At 35.8% G+C, this 19479-nt stretch overlaps 3 protein-coding genes across 3 annotated transcripts; all 3 read right to left on the reverse strand.

Annotated features, from left to right (window-relative positions):
* Nucleotides 1-7054: 7054 nt before the first annotated feature.
* Nucleotides 7055-8541, reverse strand: LOC109170018. Its single transcript, XM_019318937.1, has 3 exons — nucleotides 8115-8541; nucleotides 7954-8021; nucleotides 7055-7344 (listed from the first exon to the last, which is right to left on the reverse strand). The coding sequence occupies exons 1-3, from the start codon at nucleotides 8207-8209 to the stop codon at nucleotides 7151-7153; spliced, it is 357 nt and encodes a 118-aa protein (XP_019174482.1). The 5' UTR covers nucleotides 8210-8541; the 3' UTR covers nucleotides 7055-7150.
* Nucleotides 8542-9917: 1376 nt separating this feature from the next.
* Nucleotides 9918-12035, reverse strand: LOC109170015 (probable BOI-related E3 ubiquitin-protein ligase 2). The gene is made up of 4 exons (XM_019318934.1): nucleotides 11917-12035; nucleotides 11713-11816; nucleotides 11320-11618; nucleotides 9918-10583 (listed from the first exon to the last, which is right to left on the reverse strand). Exons 1-4 carry the CDS (start codon nucleotides 11973-11975, stop codon nucleotides 10056-10058), a joined length of 990 nt encoding a protein of 329 aa, XP_019174479.1. The 5' UTR covers nucleotides 11976-12035; the 3' UTR covers nucleotides 9918-10055.
* Nucleotides 12036-16593: 4558 nt separating this feature from the next.
* Nucleotides 16594-19451, reverse strand: LOC109170010 (subtilisin-like protease SBT1.9). Its single transcript, XM_019318927.1, has one exon. It carries the CDS (start codon nucleotides 19090-19092, stop codon nucleotides 16843-16845), a length of 2250 nt encoding a protein of 749 aa, XP_019174472.1. The 5' UTR covers nucleotides 19093-19451; the 3' UTR covers nucleotides 16594-16842.
* Between the last annotated feature and the right edge of the window lie 28 nt (nucleotides 19452-19479).

Below are 19479 nucleotides of genomic sequence, written 5' to 3' on the forward strand. Positions count from 1 at the left end.
TTCCAAAGACATTAGTATGTATGTGTATACACATGATGACATGCATGAATCCAAACACTCTTTTAAGTAGACACTAGCTAACCAGACATCATTAAAAATCTTGAACATGGACAGATGTCATAGTATAAAAATCTTGATATTGAGACAATTTCAATCAAGTTGGTCAGCTTGTTAACTTGGTAACTACAAAATTTAACTCTCAAATCTCAATGGAGCGATTTATCGGCCTTCTTGCTCTTTTACGGATCTGCTATATAGGCAACCTAGATTGGTTTACCTCGTCCTTTGCTGGTTAGGGTTACTGGGTAATGTTTACTTAGTGCATACTTTTGAATTGGGTAGTGTCTGCGAGTTTTCATGGACATTAAAAAAATCATGATATTGTAAAAAATAATATATATAAAGAAAAAACGAAAGAGAAAGAGAGGATCACGAGGGAGTTCATAACCCATAAAATCAAAGCATGAATATAGTGATGATATGCATGTATATATGGAATGGAAGTATGGAACCCACGAGGAAGTGGCGAACTGAAATAAATACACAGAAACACCAGAAGAAGGAGAAGCTGAAGGGTCATCTCTCTCTCTCTCTCTTTCTATCTCTCTCTGATCTCTTTATTTTTTTATTAAATAAATTATTTATATTAAAACAGTCCAACTGCTTCATTAATGTATGCTAGCTTTATCCTCTTCCATTCCCAGCCTCTACAAAGGTATGCATGCAGTAGCGTACTATATATACTATATATATATATAAATGTTGGTATGGCATTAATCTTTCCGTCCACTCTGGAGTGTTGCCCCCATTTCTGGGCAGCTGGTACTATACCTCCGCTGCTATATTAATTAATGCATGCATTTCCTTATGTACAATATAATTCTATTCATCATGTACTATACCCTTTCTTTCCTCTATTCACTCTAACATTTCCTACTTTTCCCCCAGTTTTGACTCTTTATCTGCCACTGTTTTCCCACTTTTATTTTGATTCTTCAACTTTCAATACAGTTAAAAACAAAAAATCAAAATCTCCCCTCCAAAAACTATAAATATGCATACATACACACATGTATGTATGTATGTATGCATGTATATATGTATGTATGTATGTATGTATACACACATCATATCACACATACATCAATAGTTCCAGTAAGATCGAAGATGTCTAATCTGTTCATAAATTAAAGAATCTTGAAAATCTGAAGACCATTATGGACATGATAATGGAATTACAATACGCGTTGGTTCAGGCCCAAGCAAAAGGTGTATACACTTTTCTTTTTCTCTCTCCAGAATTCAATATAATCATATATTATAAATGTCGTAACACGAATTGACGAATGTTCCCAACATTATAATTAAATATATGTTGTTAAAATGGGTAAATGCCAAATTTATGTTTTATTTGTAGTTTGAAAATTTCCAATGCACTGCACGTCTTTGGGAGAATTTCACATTTTTTCTGAATCCGTCGCTGACCACTTCATAGTAAAAGTATATGTTACTAAAAGAAGTGACATACTTGGGGTAACTCTATTCGGTTGAATTGAATTGATCGGACAATTGGTTGTATATTAACCTTCTGTTCAACTATGAACAATCTAAACTATTTTACTTCATTGATCATTTGAAAATTAGGGTTATAAGACCGGCTTTACATAGAACACAGCTTCTAATATTGACTGTGGACGTTTTTGTAAATAAAAAAAAAAAAGTGAGATACTAATTTAATTTGATTGATTAAACAGAAAAGCATCCACAAAATGGTAGGGGGGATCAGAATAAAATAAAATAAATAAAAGGGTTCGGCTTTGATCGTCGTCTCCATGCAAATTGACTAAAAGCGGCTTTAAGAAACGCTAAAAAGCAGCTTCAATATAATTCATCTACGCCCAAAATCCTGTCCACACTTTAGCAGTATATATAGGTCCGATATGATGCAAAAGCAGTTTTCCGGGCATGCTTAATACCATTAAATGATGTTAATTAAATGGGTCGACGTGCATGGCATACCATACTTTATTCTTTAAAATTTCTTTTCCATCTTTAAAGAAACCCCATTTTAACATACTTTAGAATGACTTGCATTAAAAGTAGAGATCCCAACACTTGTCTTTCCCCTCCATATACGTATGTTTTTATGTTTTTCTTCTCTCCCTTCCTCACTTTTCTTTTCAATTCCCTCCTTTTTGTTCGTGGTTTCTTCCCTATATCTACTTTCTTCTTTCTTTCTTTCGTGGAGAAGCTTTTGACAAAATTTAACCTCCATGCCCCCGCTTTGACCTCCCAACACTTAAGAATAGACATGAGACATGCATGCATGCATTGATGTATGTGTTTTTTATAACACGATTACATATATGCTTAATGGACCATTTGTCACACCATTTTTATACAACATACACATACATAATTTGAGGTTTTTAGATGTTCCGGTGACTCTCAATAATCCACTGTGTCGATTTCTCTAATCATATATGTTGAATGCTTCTAGTGACAAGGAAATTAACTGTATGTGCACAATTTGTAAATCCTGATATTTTGCAACCCCTCCTATATTTGCATTTTACAACTATATTTATAGTACTTCGAGGTACAACATAGGTAATACCTCCTTTTAGCCACTTAATAACCACTTCAAAATCAATCTCAACCAACGAAAACTCTCATGTCCAAGCTAAATGGAGTATTTAACAATATTTACCTTAAAATTAAAAATTATTAGTGTACTTAATTAAGTTACATAATGAAGATGCAATTAATAAAGAAACACTATATACTATTGCACCAAAAGATGATTTGACCGGTTTGATGAGAGATTGGACCCAAAAATTCCTCTGAGGTGGGGCCCATAGGACATAGCATCACATTTACATATGACCTAAACATGATTAAACGAAAAAGTGGATTTGTCAAAAAAGAGACATGCAGCTACAAAGCTCTTTTTTTTTTTTTTTTTTTTTTTTTTGGAACTTTTAATTTTGAGGGGCTTGAGACTGGGAGAGGGTTGTTGGGGGTTGAAGGTAAGGTATAGAATGTGTTTGAATATTTGGTTAGCTATGAGTTGGGAGATGATGAGAAATGGATTGAAGATGAGAGTGGGAACATAAAGGCTGTTGGATCACATGCACATGCATTATCATTGCCTTTATTTTTTTCTTTAATTTCTTTCTTCAATTCTCTTCTCTTCCCTTCTTTTTATATTCTGATCTGCCTCAATAACGTTAAAAACTAAAGCTGTGTGGTTAGAAAGCTCTCATAAAGGATACATACATACATATATTTCAAAATAGCTTACATACATATACTTTCCATGAATATTATATTATATATTGATTCAAATTCTATATCTAACTCACTTTCAAATCTACCTAATGACCTCTAGCTAACTCAAATGGATAGAGGGAGAGACCACTGACCTATTTTTGAGTCTAACTATGAGTATATAGTAATAGAATATGGTATTTGCTTTCATTTTTTATATTTTGTAACCAGGACGGTACAAGTCTGGTAATATAATAAACACTAGAGTTGAAGATGAGATTTTATCCCAAAAAACGATTATATATATATATATATATATATATATATATATATATATATATATATATAATAAGTGGAAGAACCTATAGTATGATAGGTCGCACTCGAGTCAAAGTGAGGAAGTAGACTGCTTCACGACTTCTTGTAGAGTTGACATCTATATAAAAAATTTAGATTGAGATAGTTCTAATTTTATTCCCAAATTTCCAAACACGTGATAGTATTAGCCAACCAACTACACTATATCAAGGTTGAGTGCAACAATGAATACATGAAGCATGGTCTAGAAGCAAACATGTTCCAACCATCCAACACATCATCAAACATGTATAATATATATGTAGAGTTGTGTAGGAAATAGGCATTGATATCCTCATAATTGTAAGATTAATATAAATTCCGTTGACTCTTGCACTTGTATTAGTAGTTCATGCCAGGCCACTTATTACCAATTACCCAAACTATTAGAGTAAGTATTAAACACATTTTTTTGGAAGACACGAAATACTGCAACCATTACTTGAGGTATGCACAGGGTAAACCCCGCTCTTGTATAATAAATTGCAAGGCAGACATGAGAGATAAACTATGAGAAAACTAACCTGGTTTCAGTTGACCTCGTGGTTGTATTAGCAGTCGATTTATTACCAACTACCCAAACTACTAGGTTAAATATTAAACACGTTATTTTGGATGACAAGAAGAACCCGTCACCATTACTTAATGGTATGCATCTGGTAAACTCCACTTTTATATAATAGCCCACAAGTCACAAAAGAGATCAGAGGTAAACTACATTAGAAAAACATTGTGGCTTGATCTACTGAGAAGGTGTTAAACATATTTGAATTAATTGGAGTGGGATCCGGCCTTAATCCAAGGAAGGGATTCGAATGTGAAGACAAAAACAAGGGACCCTCCATCGTCTTTACCATCATTTCATGCAGAGGAAAGAAGGAAACATGCTCCAACTCATCACCTCCATTAACTTTGAAAGCATGTTTAAAGCGATATATCCAGGAATATTTTGTCGACAGATAATAATGCGCATCCATCTTATCATAGTCGTTTTATGAATAGAATTGCAGTTCGTTCTATCCGTCTCCTGATTGGGGTAATCAATATCTCATCACTAATTTTATCAGCCGTCCGATCCCATGTATCATGATCATGATCATACCTGCACAGTACATGTATATCGGTTTTGGAGAAAGAGCTCATAATATTGCTGCATCATCACTAAATCATTTTCCTTATTATTTTCTATTTTCGTGTTTGATGATGGGAGGTAACCACCTAGGTTAATAAGTTTTTAATCATTTCACCTTTCATCTTTCTCCATCTCAATTTCTACTCTTATTATTATTCCCAAATATTCTATGTAGTAGTATCTGTTCATATATACTTATACAGCCCTCACTAAGGCTCAAACTCATGACCTCCTATTTGGGAGAGTCAGGGACGGATGACCTCCTATTTGGGAGAGTCAAGGACGGAGCCAGAAATTCTGTTTGGGGGGAGGGGTGGGGGCGAAGCAGTAGGGACGGATTTAGAAATTTTTTTCAGTAAAAGCGAAACATTAAAACAAAAGAGATAATTAAAAAAAAATTACTTAAGAAACATAATTGTAAATATTGTTGGATATGAGCGAAAAATAAAACACATTGAAACTTTATAAAAATATTCATAACAAAATATGAAACATAATTAATTTGAATAGAAAACACATTATAAATTACACATAGGATTCAGACCCTTGACCTTTACTATATTACCAAACATGTGCTCTACCAACTAATCTAACTCATTTCTCATTAATTTTTAATAATTTTTTTTATACTAATACTAAAACATGTACTATATATACATATATATTATACAAATATTATATATGGGATGGGGGTGGGGTGAGGGGGGCAGCTGCCCCTGCCCCTCTTTGACTCCATCTCTGAGGAGAGTCACTTCATGTCACTAAACTACAATGTCATTGGCAATAACTATAATATTTAGTATAGTAATAATAAGCATTTAATTTTGAGAATAAGAATTTTATGCACTATAATATTGTTTAAACTCTGGTAGTTGGTCAACGAGTATGTGGTACCATTAGGTGAATTCGAGGCTGGTAAAAAAAAAAAAAAAAAAAAAAAAAAAAAAAAAAAGTTACAGTGGTCTTTATCCATACAAGGCTGCCAAAATGCAAATACTGTGGCTTTATATATTCCCTTGAAATCTCCGAAGATGGGTAAATATGGGCAGGAAATGGTTAATTGACCTGAACAAAAATTTCACGGTTGTCAAATCACCGTAAAGCTAGCCGGCCGAAAGCCCTCGCAGAACAGTGAAGCTCAGAAAAGAAGAATAAATTTAAAAAAATAATAATAATAATAAAGCCAAAAGAGCAGGAGAAGAAGCTGTGGTGAACTATGAATTGAAAGCTAAAGATGAGAGATTATCTCAACGCGCTCTCATCAGCTAAATTTGCCTGCCGCCATGGCTGGCAGCGGGTCCAGCTTCTTGAAAGCTAGACAGCATGCATTACTTTTCGACAATGTTTTCCTCTAGAGATAGAGAGAGACAAAGAACACTGCTACTGTGTGTATGTATATGCGTACGTATATACTTTATGCATGTGTTGCGTACGTATACATGCGGAAGACCGAGTGGACCATACATGGATATATAATCTAACGTAAATTAGATCCTGAGTTTGATGTATGAGGACGACAAAGACGTAGAAGTTGTTTACTTTTGTAAAAGCGACACCTCCATGCATCCCACGTTTTCCTCTTTCTCTATTCCTTTCTACGTATAATACTTTTCCAGAAAATGCGAAAACCCTAAAAGCCCCCACATTTTGACCAGACAGGATAATGGAGGCCTTAGTGTGCACAAGAAGCCCACTAGTCCACCACATTAGGTGTAACTCTTACACTGCGTTTGCAAGTCTAAATCTCAATCATGCGTCCTTACCCACAATCTGACCCAACAAGATAGTGGAAAACTAGCGATTGATGTCCATAAAAAACCCCCACTAGAGCCCCCACTGAGTGGTTGAAAGGTTGAGTTTGAGAGTAATGTCCTAGCAAATACCCAGATTCGATTCCCCAATAGGAGGATGATGAGATCCTAACGTAAAAAGAAAAAAAAAACACACTTAGACCTTGTGCCATTGAAACATATCTCGCGATTTATCTCCTCTCATTCAACACAGGGCGCAGGGTGATGAGGGACCCTCAGATTTAGAATTTAAACCTAAGAGGCCCACTAGTCCACTGCATTAGATGCAACTCTAACACTGCAACTGCCAGGTCTCAATCATGCATCTTTAATCATAAATCACAATCTACCACTTGAATAACAAGTCAAATACCTTGTAATCAAGTCTAGAAGTATATATCTATACGATAACGATGTTAATAATTAGGTGTAGTCTAAAGTTAAAGATGTCAAATACCTTGTAATCAAGTCTAGAAGTATATATCTATACGATAACGATGTTAATAATTAGGTGTAGTCTAAAGTTAAAGATGTATGGTGTAGTTGCTGTTTGTTGGGGTGATAAAGTTGCAGTATTCTACACATAATGTGTGTGGGACTTTTATGGAGCTACAGAGGAGGGATTACAAAAGAAAGCAACTTTGGCAGAAGTATCAGAGTTTAAAATGCATATTTGGGTTCCAGAACAAAATCCACATTTGTACAACAACATCCACATCTTTCTCAGGCCAAAAAGATATACAAAGTGGAAGTTTAGAAGGGCAGAGACCCCACAAAAGCAAAAACCAAGTGAACCTATAAAAGAAGAGGAAAAACAGCTTTATGGTAAGAGGCTTTATATCATGATTGAAGGACCATGTATGTAATAGTGCTCAAATTTTTCAAAATAAAAACCACATTATATTCCTCCATTTTCACTATGGGGAGAAAAATCACAGATTCACAGGCCTGCTTCTTATCTGGTGTCAGGAGATCGAGGTTAAAACTTAAAACTTCTCTCCTGTGTCATCCCTCCCGGTTTTATCGTGTCCTGCACAAGATGGCCATGGTAGAATCCTCTAGCAGGTAAAGAGAAAAAGCGATTACGGGACAGAGATCAGTTGGGATATGCGTTCAGTGGGTCTGGGGAGGTGGAAGTGGGGTGTGAATGATTATTGGAATAACAATTATTCTGCATTGTAGGCAGTAGTAGTGATAATCATGGAGGAAGCATATTCACTTTCCTCTTTGTCATCACTTTCTAAGGCATGATTAGGAAAAAGTTTATCACAATTCATCCCTTTAAAGAAAAACCATGCCTCTTTCTTCCTTGCACCCTGTTTCTTTCTCCCCCAAAAACTACCACTCACATACTTGTTTACCATCCATATATGATATAACCAAAACACAAGATCGTTAACTCACCAGATTTCCAGTTCTCTAGCTCGGCTGAATAGCTGATGGTGTTTAACATGCTCTCTAGCATGTGCCTGCTGCATAATATGTAAATGAATCTTGATTAGATGTTTTGTAAGCAAGAAATTTGGATTGTGGAAAGTTTACGGTAATAAGATTCATGGACCTACCAAGATAATCTAAAATCATCAGCTGACAAAGTCATTTCTTCCAGCATGATGGCATTGGATCCTTCCCTTTTGCTTCTAGCAGATCCAAATGACATGGAGAGTGGAGGCACCCACTCAAACTAAGACATAACTGACAGTAAAATTATGGTATGAGTAGCAAAAGTCGTCTAAAAGACTAAAACCATGCCCCTATTTTTTCCAAAAAATAAAGCGAGAAAAGAAAGCTCAAAAGATTAAATGCACAGTGAGAACAAAAATGATGATAAAGATAATAGGATTCACTTTTTTTTTTTTCTTTCCTGCATTTAGCTCCTACCCTCTACTTTTCACCATGGCAAATGCGGTGCATGAAAGTTTAGAATAGCTTTCAAGATCTTTAAACAATAACTAATACGTCTTTAAGTCATGGAGAAATCAGTGAACTTTTTTCTGCAGTTAAATCAAAAGCAAAAGGGGTCCCCTTTATCTGTAGAAATAGCACTTCTAAGGGAATGATTTGCTGACAGAATTCCACCCTAAGATGAATAAAGAGATGATTTTGCTCACCCCCCCTTTAGTATCTGCATATCTATCTTCGATTCTATGTATTATAAAACATCCATCTTTGACAATCCCCAGCAGGAAAAGCATGATGAGACAAAAGACCATTTAGTAGCCACAACCACAAAAGATAATTACAGTCAGCTCTACCAATAGTTCGTGTCTGTTACTCTGTTACGCATGACCATTACCACCATGCATACATTTCAAATTTCAATCTTAAAAACATTCTCGAATAGTTTATTTCTTGATTTTAGCATTCCAGCACTCCAGCTAAAGGAATCACTAAGCATGAATATTCTAACGTAATAATAAAACAACTGCTTTTCAACCTAAAGACACCCTCAGTTGATTTTAACAGTCCAACAACGGGTAAAGGAATCAATATACACGAATATTCCATAAAATAGACGAGTAAAAATTGCACTCGAAAATGCAACAAAAAACAAAACTTTAGCTAACTCAATCTACAGAATGTGCTTATAGAAATCAGTGAAAACCAATACCTGATTCAACCAGCTTGCAGAATAGACCTTCATCCATTTCACTGGACATGTAAATTACAATGTCATTGCCAAGTGGCGATAAAAAAAAACCTTCAGATATCAAGGATACTAATAAAATTACTGTGCATTTTAGTAACTAATACATTCATCCATTTCTCTAGCTCAATATTTTTTACCAGGTCAATGGCAGTAATAACAAGAAAGGCATTCAATACCAAGAATCATGATCTGACTATCTGAGACATATATCCATTCACCCAAAATGACCAAGAACCAAGAAGCTTGTGACTGAAAATTACCCTAAAGTTTAAGATAGCCATATCATAGTCTGAACAAAAAATTGCAATCTTCAAGGATCAATGGATTATTTCCTATTCACCGACGATTTATGAAGCTTCACCATCACTTCCTCACCTAATAACCACCAAGACTTCTGATAGCAGATATAAACAATAATAAGCTTCTTAAACTCTTAACCTGACACACAAAACAAATTTATCATAGCTTTCCTTGGCTTTCAAGTAAACAAGAATAAAAGAATGTCGGGTTTTTTGTGAAAACTACTCCAGAAGGCATTACATATGGCATCAACACCTACTGCAGTACTTCTTTTGAAGACAAGCAGTTCACTGGAATGAAACTATGCTGGAAGTTCAAAAGCTCTAGTTAATAGTTTTACTAGTTGTATAGCATTCAAGGATAAGCAAAAGGATTTTACTACAACAAAAACATATATACATCTAGAAAGCTAACTAAATGAATGGTAAAACAGATATATCACTGAACTAATACATAGAGGTGCTGAAAAAAAGTAACAAGTCAACAAAGAAAGCAGAATGGAAAAATACAGTCACCCGAGGTAATGTCGACTATCGGACTGATTCATAATATTTTATTACATATAAACTTCCATACCTAGGTATTTACTGGACTGACACACAGGACAAAGTCTAAGCTTACTTTCACATTCTTTACACAGGCAGAGATGCTTACAGGGAAAAAGTAGCATGCATACTTCATTGACTCTACAAAATTTACAAGTCATCAACTTCTTCATTCCATTTTTATCCTGGGAAAGCAGGTGAAAATCAATGGCACGCCCATTACAAAAGGATGCTGTATCATCCACCTCACTATCACCACATCCTTCTTTACTATCTATATTTTGAGCATAAACCTGCTGTAAATTGAACTTGAGAGTGTGAATCAGGTTTTCATTGTATTTGGCTCGCTGTTGCCAAGCATCAGCCTCCATAGATAGTTTGTCCATTTGCATTTCAAGCTCCAAATTTTTTTTGTTGATGTATTCAGCCTCTGCCTCTTTCTCGTTTAGCTTTTGAATGATCTTTTCTTCAAGATAGGAGATAGTCTGGAGTTGACTTGCCTGCACCTTCTCTAAGATAGCCTGCCTTAATTGATCACCCTTCCATATCACAAAAAAATAAGAAAGTAATGAATAACAAATCCCATCATTAACAGAACACAAAGTCTAAGGTTACAGAAAATGCATTCACTAAGTAGTAGGTACTCAGTACTTCTATCGGCTGTATTTAGCTTTGCCTAGAAAATAAGATTCTCAATTTCGATCATAACCCATCAATGAAGATGCAAAATTTGACCTTGCAAGTATATCCCCATATTGGAATGTTAGGATATAAACAAAATAGCTATAGTGATCTCTAGAACTTAAAATGTAGCAATAAGTCAACAACATGTGACCACATTATAGAACACTCAAATGAATCAACCATAAGATACAAACACAATGTGGTACTTAATAATTATATTAAAAACTGCAGCTTCAAGGTCAACTTCCATTCACCTAGCCATAACTATGCTGCAAATGTAAAGCATAATATCCACGATACTTGTATGAATTGACTGAAGTAAATAGCGTTTTCTTAACGGAAGTATCAGCTGCTTATACAGGAAAAGGATAGCATTCTTAACAAGGTAAACTGGAAACCAAAACCCTAGCTTTCAGAAAATCCCAAGTCATTTGCAACAACCATAATCGCAAAGAGTCAACTTACACACAAAAGAGAAACCAATAAAAACAAGAAATAGCTCAAGCAAGCAGCAAATGTACACATTATTAAACAAAAAGCATGTAACTTTCAAAAAAAAAAAAAAAAAAATTCAGATGAATTGAAACAGACCTGGACCTTAACGTATCTATCAATTTCAGCATCAAGGCTCTGTAACTTCCGTTCAATGTCATCCCCTGACAGACCGAGAAAAGATGAGTCCCCAGATGATGCCAGTCGGCCATTGTCGAGAGACAAGCCGAGCCCAGTGGACACTGACCGCCGCTGCAAGAAGTCCACTGAAGATATCTGAGAATTGTTCTCCAGAAAATCCTGCTCCTCGGGTCTCTTCTTCGGTTCCAACCCATAATTCCACTGCAAATCGAGCGTAGCTTCCTCCACTGGAACAGGCACTAACCCAACCACTTGAACTGCCACCCAAAAAAAAATCCCAACTTTCAAGAATGAAAATCGAATTAAAGCCTAATTAGCTGAAATGTGAACAAATATATATACATATCGTACACGGAGGGACGTAAGGAGGATGCTGAGACCGATCGGGGAGGTTTGAGCCGTCGAAATAAACGACCGGCGGTGAAATTTGACCGTTCATACTGTTATGCATATCTCTGTGAGAAATGCGAAGAAGAAAATGATAATCAAGAACTGGAAAAAGATTGGATTTTTGAGAAATTGGAAGAGTTTAATTTGTGGCTGCAACTTGTTTACCTGAAGGGCATGGACCGCTGGTGTGGTTGAGGTGAATTTTGTTGGAAGTGGCGCTCCATGCTCCGCTACAGAACTACTGCCTACTGGAACCACCTCGATGCGGTTCGCGAGAAGAAGATTCTCCTGTATTATTTGCATCATCGTCCTCGCATCTTTTTATAATTACAATATGAAGGGTAATAGTCGACAAAATTCTATTTTTAGCCAAAATATTTATATAAAAAAATGTTTAAAAACTCTCGATTCAGTTCAAATGCTATTTAAATGTAAAAAATAAAGAGATAAGAAAAAATTACAACCAATATCATTTTGGTGGTAGTCTACCCGTATCAAATTTAAATGTTAATGATTGAACTAAGAGGGGTGTATAAGTGTATCCAATCAAAACTTTTAAAGACTTTCAAATATTTTTAAAGTGATGGATTTTAAATAATTTTTGTAGAATTTTTGTAGACTTTGCTACAATCTTTTAAACTTTCATTAACTTTGTACGAGTCTATACAAATTCATAGAACAAGCATTGATAGACTTTTAAAAACTTTTTCATATTAAAAAGTTTGAACTAATTTCACTTTTGGTCCCACGACTTTAGAGGTTCTATCATTTTTGGTGCACAACTTTAAATTTTTTCAATTTTGGTGTCTAACTTTGTTATTTTTATCAATTTTGGTCCTTTCGACCAAATTGATTGCGAAATATTGCTGAATTTTACATTTTAGGGGCAAAATCGTCATCCCAAGAAAAGATATTCAATATCTAAACAAAAGAAAAATCATGTTAAGAGAAATATAAAAGTTTGGCAATCGTCGATGCTATAAATCTCATAGATCTGTGTCTAGTTTCTGTCCGTCTTCCCAATTATTCTCATCGATCAAACACCTATAGTCCTATAGATATGATTTTAGAGTGATTTTGTTTAGATATTGAAGATGTTTCCTTGGGATGACGATTTTACCCCTAAAAATATAAAATCCGGCAATATTTCGTCGTCAATTTGGTTGAAAGGACCAAAATTGATAAAAACAACAAAGTTAGGCACCAAAATTGAAAACTTTTAAAGTTGTGCACCAAAAGTGATAAATTCTCTAAAGTTGTGGGACCAAAAGTGAAATTAATTCTAAAAAGTTTACAGAAATCATTAAAACTCTAAATTGAATACACCCCTACAAACATTCCATAACTTCTATTAATACATTATTATTTATAATTTTCTTAAAAAATATATTTTTATAAATCATAAATAAATTAATACATTGCTAAAAAATAAAAATAAAAATTAATTATCACAAAAATAGAGTATATTATTCATAAAGAAAGATAATCAATTTTCACTAAATATAACATATATAAATATTTCTTGAGTAAACAACCGTAAATAATAAATTACTTCTACGGTAATTTGTACACCATATTGACTTTTAAAAATTTGTGCACCGTCTTGAGTAAACAACCGTAAGAATAAATAGTTTTTGTAATAAATTTCTTGACTTTTAAAGATGATGAATAACCGTAAATAATATTACTTTCAAAAATTTTGTTGTGAACAACAGTAAATAATAAATTTTTTGTTATGATTTTTTATATATAAATATGTATGAAAATAATAAAGAGATAAAAAAATTATATGATTATTTATTGAAAAAGATTGAAACGTACCGTAAAATTTGATAGAAATTGATGAAAATTATCTGGTGTAGATGGAGGAAAAAAGTTTGTAGATAGCGAAAATTGAAAAGCTTGGGTTTATAGGATTAGATTTCATCTATTTATATTAATGAAGGAAAAGTAAATCTTATTTTGATAGAGTCTAAGACTACTAAATTATCTAGGGGCCAAACTCAAAATAAGTCAAAACTTTAAGGATAAAAAAGAATTTACTCTGGTGAGTTGGGTAGGATGAAAATTATGGGCCAATGTAATATCCCATTAGTGGATCAAAGTCATTAAAAGAGCTTCCTTATTGGGCCTGCAAGTTATTTAAAGGTAGAGCTTTAATGAAGTTTAGCCCAAATTGAAATTGATGGCAAATTATATTGTGCAGTGCGGTGCATAATCGATTATGTACCGTGCATCAAAACGACGTCGTTTTATTTAATGAAAAGAAACGGAATTCGTTTTGCGCCGTTCCGAAAAAAAAAAAAAAAAAAAAAACTTTGTTCTTCAGTTTCATTTTGTATACACTGCAATTTCAGTTCAACACAATTACAATTTCATTTCGATATAACTACAGTTTCATTCAATATTTGTACACTCAAATATGTGAAAATGTTATTTAATTTATTTTATGTACACTATAGTTTCATTAAAACACATTTACATGATCATTTCGATATAATTACAGTTTCATTGTACAATATATACTCAAATATGTGAAATGTTATTCAGTTTCATTTTATATATACTGCAGTTTCATTTGATAATATAACAAAAAATGTGAGGCAGTGTCGGTTTAGATACACTGTAGTGTCACTCCATTAACACTAACAGCGGACCGTTTCTTTACTTAAAGAAACGTCGCCGTTTTGATGCGCGGTGCATAATCAATTATGCACCGCGGTCCACGATATAACGACTGGAAATTGATAGCGGGAGCTTATGCAGGAGTTCTAGTCAAATTATGCTGTGGAAAGTTGACCCAGGTTATATTCATAATTTTTGAATTTTATATTCACAATTTTAGAAACTTATATTCACAATTTTAGAATTGAATATTTACAATTTTATATCTCAATATACAAATTTACAGAACTCAATATTTACAATTGCAGAACTCTATATTCACAATGTTTGAACTATATATTTACAATTTTTGAACTCTATATTCATAATTTTAGAACTCTATATTTACAATTTTAGATCTCAATATACAATATTGCAAAACTCAATATTCATAATTACAGAATTCTATATTCACAATTACAAAACTCTATATTCACAATTACATAATTATATATTTACAATTTCATGACTCTATATTCACAATTAAATAACTCTATATTTACAATTACAGAACTGAATATTCACACTGAGTTGGCTGCGAAAACGATGTCACTAATAGCATCGTCGTTTAGGACTTGGATTCACCATGGCATAACTATTGGAAGTTCTATCCAACAAATTCAATGATTAAGGCATAACATCTTCTATATCCATTATCATATTATCATATTGTTAAATAGATAATACGACTAGGGAAATAGATAGAGACTTGCCATGCACCAAATCTAGTGATGTCAAATATGAGACTATGTCGTGTTAATCTAGACATAATAACATGTTGGACGGGCCCATATTAGCTTATGTCGGTTTAGCCCATTGCATATTTCATCTCTTCCCATCAATTCAACAATCGTTATATCCTACACCACGGGGCCCATATTAGCTTATGTCGGTTTAGCCCATTGCATATTTCATCTCTTCCCATCAATTCAACAATCGTTATATCCTACACCACGGCGCACATAGCACTGTGCGCCGCGCGCCTCCCAAAACGACGTTGTTTTGGTGTAGTGTTGGAAGGCGCGGTAGGAAGTTGCTAAGATTATGTGTATTTGTTCACAACGTTATGTGTATTTGTTCACAACGTTATGTGTATTGGTTCATACAGTTATGTGTATTTTTTATACAATTATGTACATTCTTTTTATACAATTATGTACATCCGAATCAGAAAATTTGTGTGTATTATGTTAAGAGTTGATGTGTATTATGTTAAAAGTTTATGTTTATTATGTATTATGTTAGATTATGTGTATTATCTTTTAAAAAGAGTATGTATATTTTGTTATATAATTATGTACATTCATGTATAACATTATGTGTATTCTAGTATAACATTATGTACATCCTTGAACAGCGGGTTTTTTTTTTTTTTTTTTTTTTTTTATAAAAAAAACTACTGTCATTCACTGGGGCGGGAAATTTCAAAAAAAAAAATAATTAAAACGACGTCGTTTTGCATCTGGGCGCATAGTGCAACGCGCGCCGTGGTGTAGGATATAAATTGCCTCAATTCAACGATCAACTCATTATAAATAATTTATATTAAGCTTTATTAATGAAAAATATAGAATGAAAGGGATGAGGTATTTGTTGGAGATAAGCATTACTTCCAGGGGTGGGGTCATGAATTGTTTAAGGAACCCCGTGAACAAGCTTCCTGCCCCAAGTGGTTGTTTGTCCGAATTAACCACTTCTTATATCATTTGATCTGTTGGGCTGTCACATCCCATCCAATTCAATTCTTGCATTTTTGTTCCTATTAAATTTATTTTAGAACAAGTCTTTTTATAATAATTTGTCAATAAACTATGGATAATGCATTATTATAATAATCATTTGTTTCGCGGAAAAATCTGCACAGCAATCATTATCAGAAGATATACTCATTTTGTGACCATAGTCAGTAAATGTTATAAGGAAATAAATTAATTTAGGTCACTTATATTTGACATGTTTAAACTTATAAGGTTAATATGTTACTACCACCCACTGATCCACAGTGTCTTTTTATAATAATTGTTTAAATATAGAAAGTGATGAGTTTGTTACAACAGCTCGCCATGACCATATGTCGTCCATATCTCCCTGCTTCAACTTTACAATGTGTACGTACACATGCATGTTTACACGTTGCATTAGCAGTTCATTTATCAAACTGCTCGATTAAGGTTGATGTAATTTTAAATGTAAAAACATTGCACAATTTTTTTATTTATTACATTAATGCACATACATGTTAAACAATACAAGTAACGGAAATATGTTTCCTTTTGAAGTTATCTCTATTGCTTACCTTGCTTGAAACAAGGAAAAGAGTTAACCTAATTAAGGAAAATGTTAAGAAAAAAACAAATGACAGAAAACAAACATTATTATTAATGAGAGTACTAGTTACTGTGTAAATGAAGAGTAGTCAAATGTTGTTTAATCGTCCAACGTTAAGGTTGTGGCCACAATGGGACTTCTGACGACATGTTTACCTGCATTCTCCACCCAGGTGAGAGACCCAAAAACCAAGAAATCACCCATTGTTGATGGAGCTTCAATCCTTAACTTGTAGCTTTGCTTGTCGGACTTTTTGGTGAAAACCAGTTTGTCAGGCACAACGGTTACGTTAACGTTGCCGATTGGCGTCAGCTTTGCAGAATAGGTAGATATCCCATCTCCGAGATTAGTAAGTGTCCGGTGGAATTCTTGGACTCTGTTGGGATCAGACAGGGTGGCGTTAGCGGGGAAGAAGGCGATGAATGATGGGTAGTTGAGGTCCAATGACGGGTTTGAGCAGTTGTACGATGATGTTCTTATGATGGTCTGGGTATGATTTGGCGTGAATTTCAGAGCGCATATAAGGTTGATGTAATCTTGTGAGCTCACATCGTATATGAGGCCGGGGTCGAGCGCCCTGTTTGGATTGATATGGCCGGCTCCCATGGCCAGAGGAGAGGCGGCGGCATTGTCGAAACCGATGTCTTGAATCGGGGCGGCGGTGTTGTCCGTGGCGTCGGCGGTTGTCATCATGGCGGACCGGATGGCCGCCGGGCTCCAGTCCGGGTGCGCCGCTTTTAGAAGCGCGGCGACTCCGGTGGCGTGCGGGCACGCCATTGATGTCCCGGATATGAGGTTGAAGTTACTGAAAAGATTGCCGGAGGGTATCTGTGCCACCGCGGAATTCGGCGGCCAGGATGCTAAGATTAAAGAACCCGGCGCCATTATATCAGGCTTCAGAACTTTTGGGCAGCTAAAGGATGGACCTCTTGAGCTATAGCTTGTAACTTTCGGCGCTGGTTTTGTTCCCAGGACTGTCATCTTAAATTCCAGCTTTGCTTTTGGCGCGGAATTGGATTTAATGTAGTTGATAACTTTTTCGCCGTCTTCAATGGTTAAAAACACAGAGGGGATTTGGTTCTGTAGCAAGAATTCTAAGTTGGTCTCATTGGTTATGAAAACGCCGCCACCGACTTTTCCGTTTTGGAGGTTGAATACTTGGTCCGCGACCGTGCCGTTCTTGTCGAGACACACGACAATTTTGTCGCCAGCGTTCTGCAACTGCTTCGTGTCGGTGCATTCCCCGAGAAAAACGGCCGGCAACGAGGTGGAAGTGGAATTCCCAGGATACAGAGACAAACCAGAGACGGAAACTCCATTGTCAAGAGTCAACGCCCCCCGGAACTCCCGGTCAACGGTGCCGGCCGCCACCGTGAGAAGCCAAGGCGTCCCGTTGTGGAGAGAGGCGAAGTAGGGCCCTTGGTTCCCTGCCGAAGTGGAAACGAAAACGTTCTTCTCCATTGCGGCAAATGCGGCTATGGCGATGGGGTCTTCATACAGAGCAAGCCCGTCAACGCCGAGAGATAACGACAGGACGTCTACTCCGTCCACCAATGCCTGATCAATGGCGGCGATAATATCGGAGAGCTGAACGCCTTCATCCCAGAGCGCCTTGTACATAGCAACCCGAGCTTTTGGAGCTATGCCGGTGGCTACACCCGTGGCGTAGCCGAAAAACGTTGCGCCCTCCACGCGGCCGCCGGCCGCCGTGGAGGAAGTGTGGGTCCCATGGCCGTCCGTGTCGCGGGCAGAGTTCATGGAAATAGTTAAATTAGGATTCTTGGCAAGCAGGCCTTTGTTAAAGTAACGAGCTCCGATGAGTTTCTTGTTACACATGGAAGGAGTAAACTGAGTTCCACTCTGGCATTCCCCTTTCCACCTCGCCGGAATTTCCCCCATCCCATCATCTCCAAAGCTCTTACTCTCCGGCCAAACCCCGGTGTCAATCACCCCAATAATAACATCACGGCCGTAGTCCGTCGCCGGCCATGCACCGTGGTCGGAACTGAGCCCAAGGAATCCCGGCGTGTGGGAAGTGTCAACTTTAACTGAAGCATCCTTAGTGGAATACAGATATCCAGGAGATTTCTTGATGGCTTCAAGCTCTGCCGGAGAAAGAACTGCACTAAAACCATGGATGGCATTAGTGTAGGCATACACAAGCCCTCTGTTTGATATAGAAGAAAGGGTAGCGGAAAACCAGCTCTGATGGCTAGTAAAAGCTCTGGGCATGAATGATAAGTCCATATGGACAATATAAGTTTCAGACTGTCCATCAATGGAGAAAATCTGCAGAAATGTTGCAGAGATAAATGCCAAATGGAAAAACAACGCCCTATGATTAGCCATTTCTTAGGCCAATATACTAAATTAGGATGGGATATTTCTTCTCTAACTTATGGCAGTTTACTTATATAGAGGAATTGAACAAGCTAAGGCATGGGAAACTTCTGCATTATATTCCAACTTGTGATTTACTTTGTCCATTTCTTATACCAGATTGGGGGACCCTTAGCTTTAATCCACTAATTGCAAGCTAGCTAGGTTGCAACAATTTCAAATCTGCAGCAAATTAAACTTTTTTTGCCATTGACGTACTGCCCATCTCTCTGTGAATGTCATCTTTACATTGAGGCAAATAAATAAAGACAACCGCCAATTATGCAGCCGACTTTCAATCATGGAGACTATTGCAAAAAATGGATTATATGGTTCCATCTAAACAGGAGATGTCTT

Source organism: Ipomoea nil, unplaced genomic scaffold (assembly GCF_001879475.1).
Source record: "Ipomoea nil cultivar Tokyo-kokei standard unplaced genomic scaffold, Asagao_1.1 scaffold3321, whole genome shotgun sequence".
Taxonomy (NCBI): Eukaryota; Viridiplantae; Streptophyta; class Magnoliopsida; order Solanales; family Convolvulaceae; genus Ipomoea; species Ipomoea nil.

Excerpts from the sequence above, each read along its gene's own strand:
- LOC109170018 (XM_019318937.1), bottom strand. The coding sequence starts at position 8,209 with ATGTCATTTGGATCTGCTAGAAGCAAAAGGGAAGGATCCAATGCCATC. Across the intron at positions 8,022-8,114 it reads GATGATTTTAGATTATCTTG|CAGGCACATGCTAGAGAGCA; the intron begins GTAGGTCCATGA and ends CATATTATGCAG. Across the intron at positions 7,345-7,953 it reads GCTAGAGAACTGGAAATCTG|GTTCACTTGGTTTTTGCTTT; the intron begins GTGAGTTAACGA and ends CTTCTTTTATAG.
- LOC109170015 (XM_019318934.1), bottom strand. The coding sequence starts at position 11,975 with ATGGAGCGCCACTTCCAACAAAATTCACCTCAACCACACCAGCGGTCC. Across the intron at positions 11,817-11,916 it reads CAGCGGTCCATGCCCTTCAG|AGATATGCATAACAGTATGA; the intron begins GTAAACAAGTTG and ends CATTTCTCACAG. Across the intron at positions 10,584-11,319 it reads ATAGATACGTTAAGGTCCAG|GGTGATCAATTAAGGCAGGC; the intron begins GTCTGTTTCAAT and ends GTGATATGGAAG.
- LOC109170010 (XM_019318927.1), bottom strand. The coding sequence starts at position 19,092 with ATGGCTAATCATAGGGCGTTGTTTTTCCATTTGGCATTTATCTCTGCA.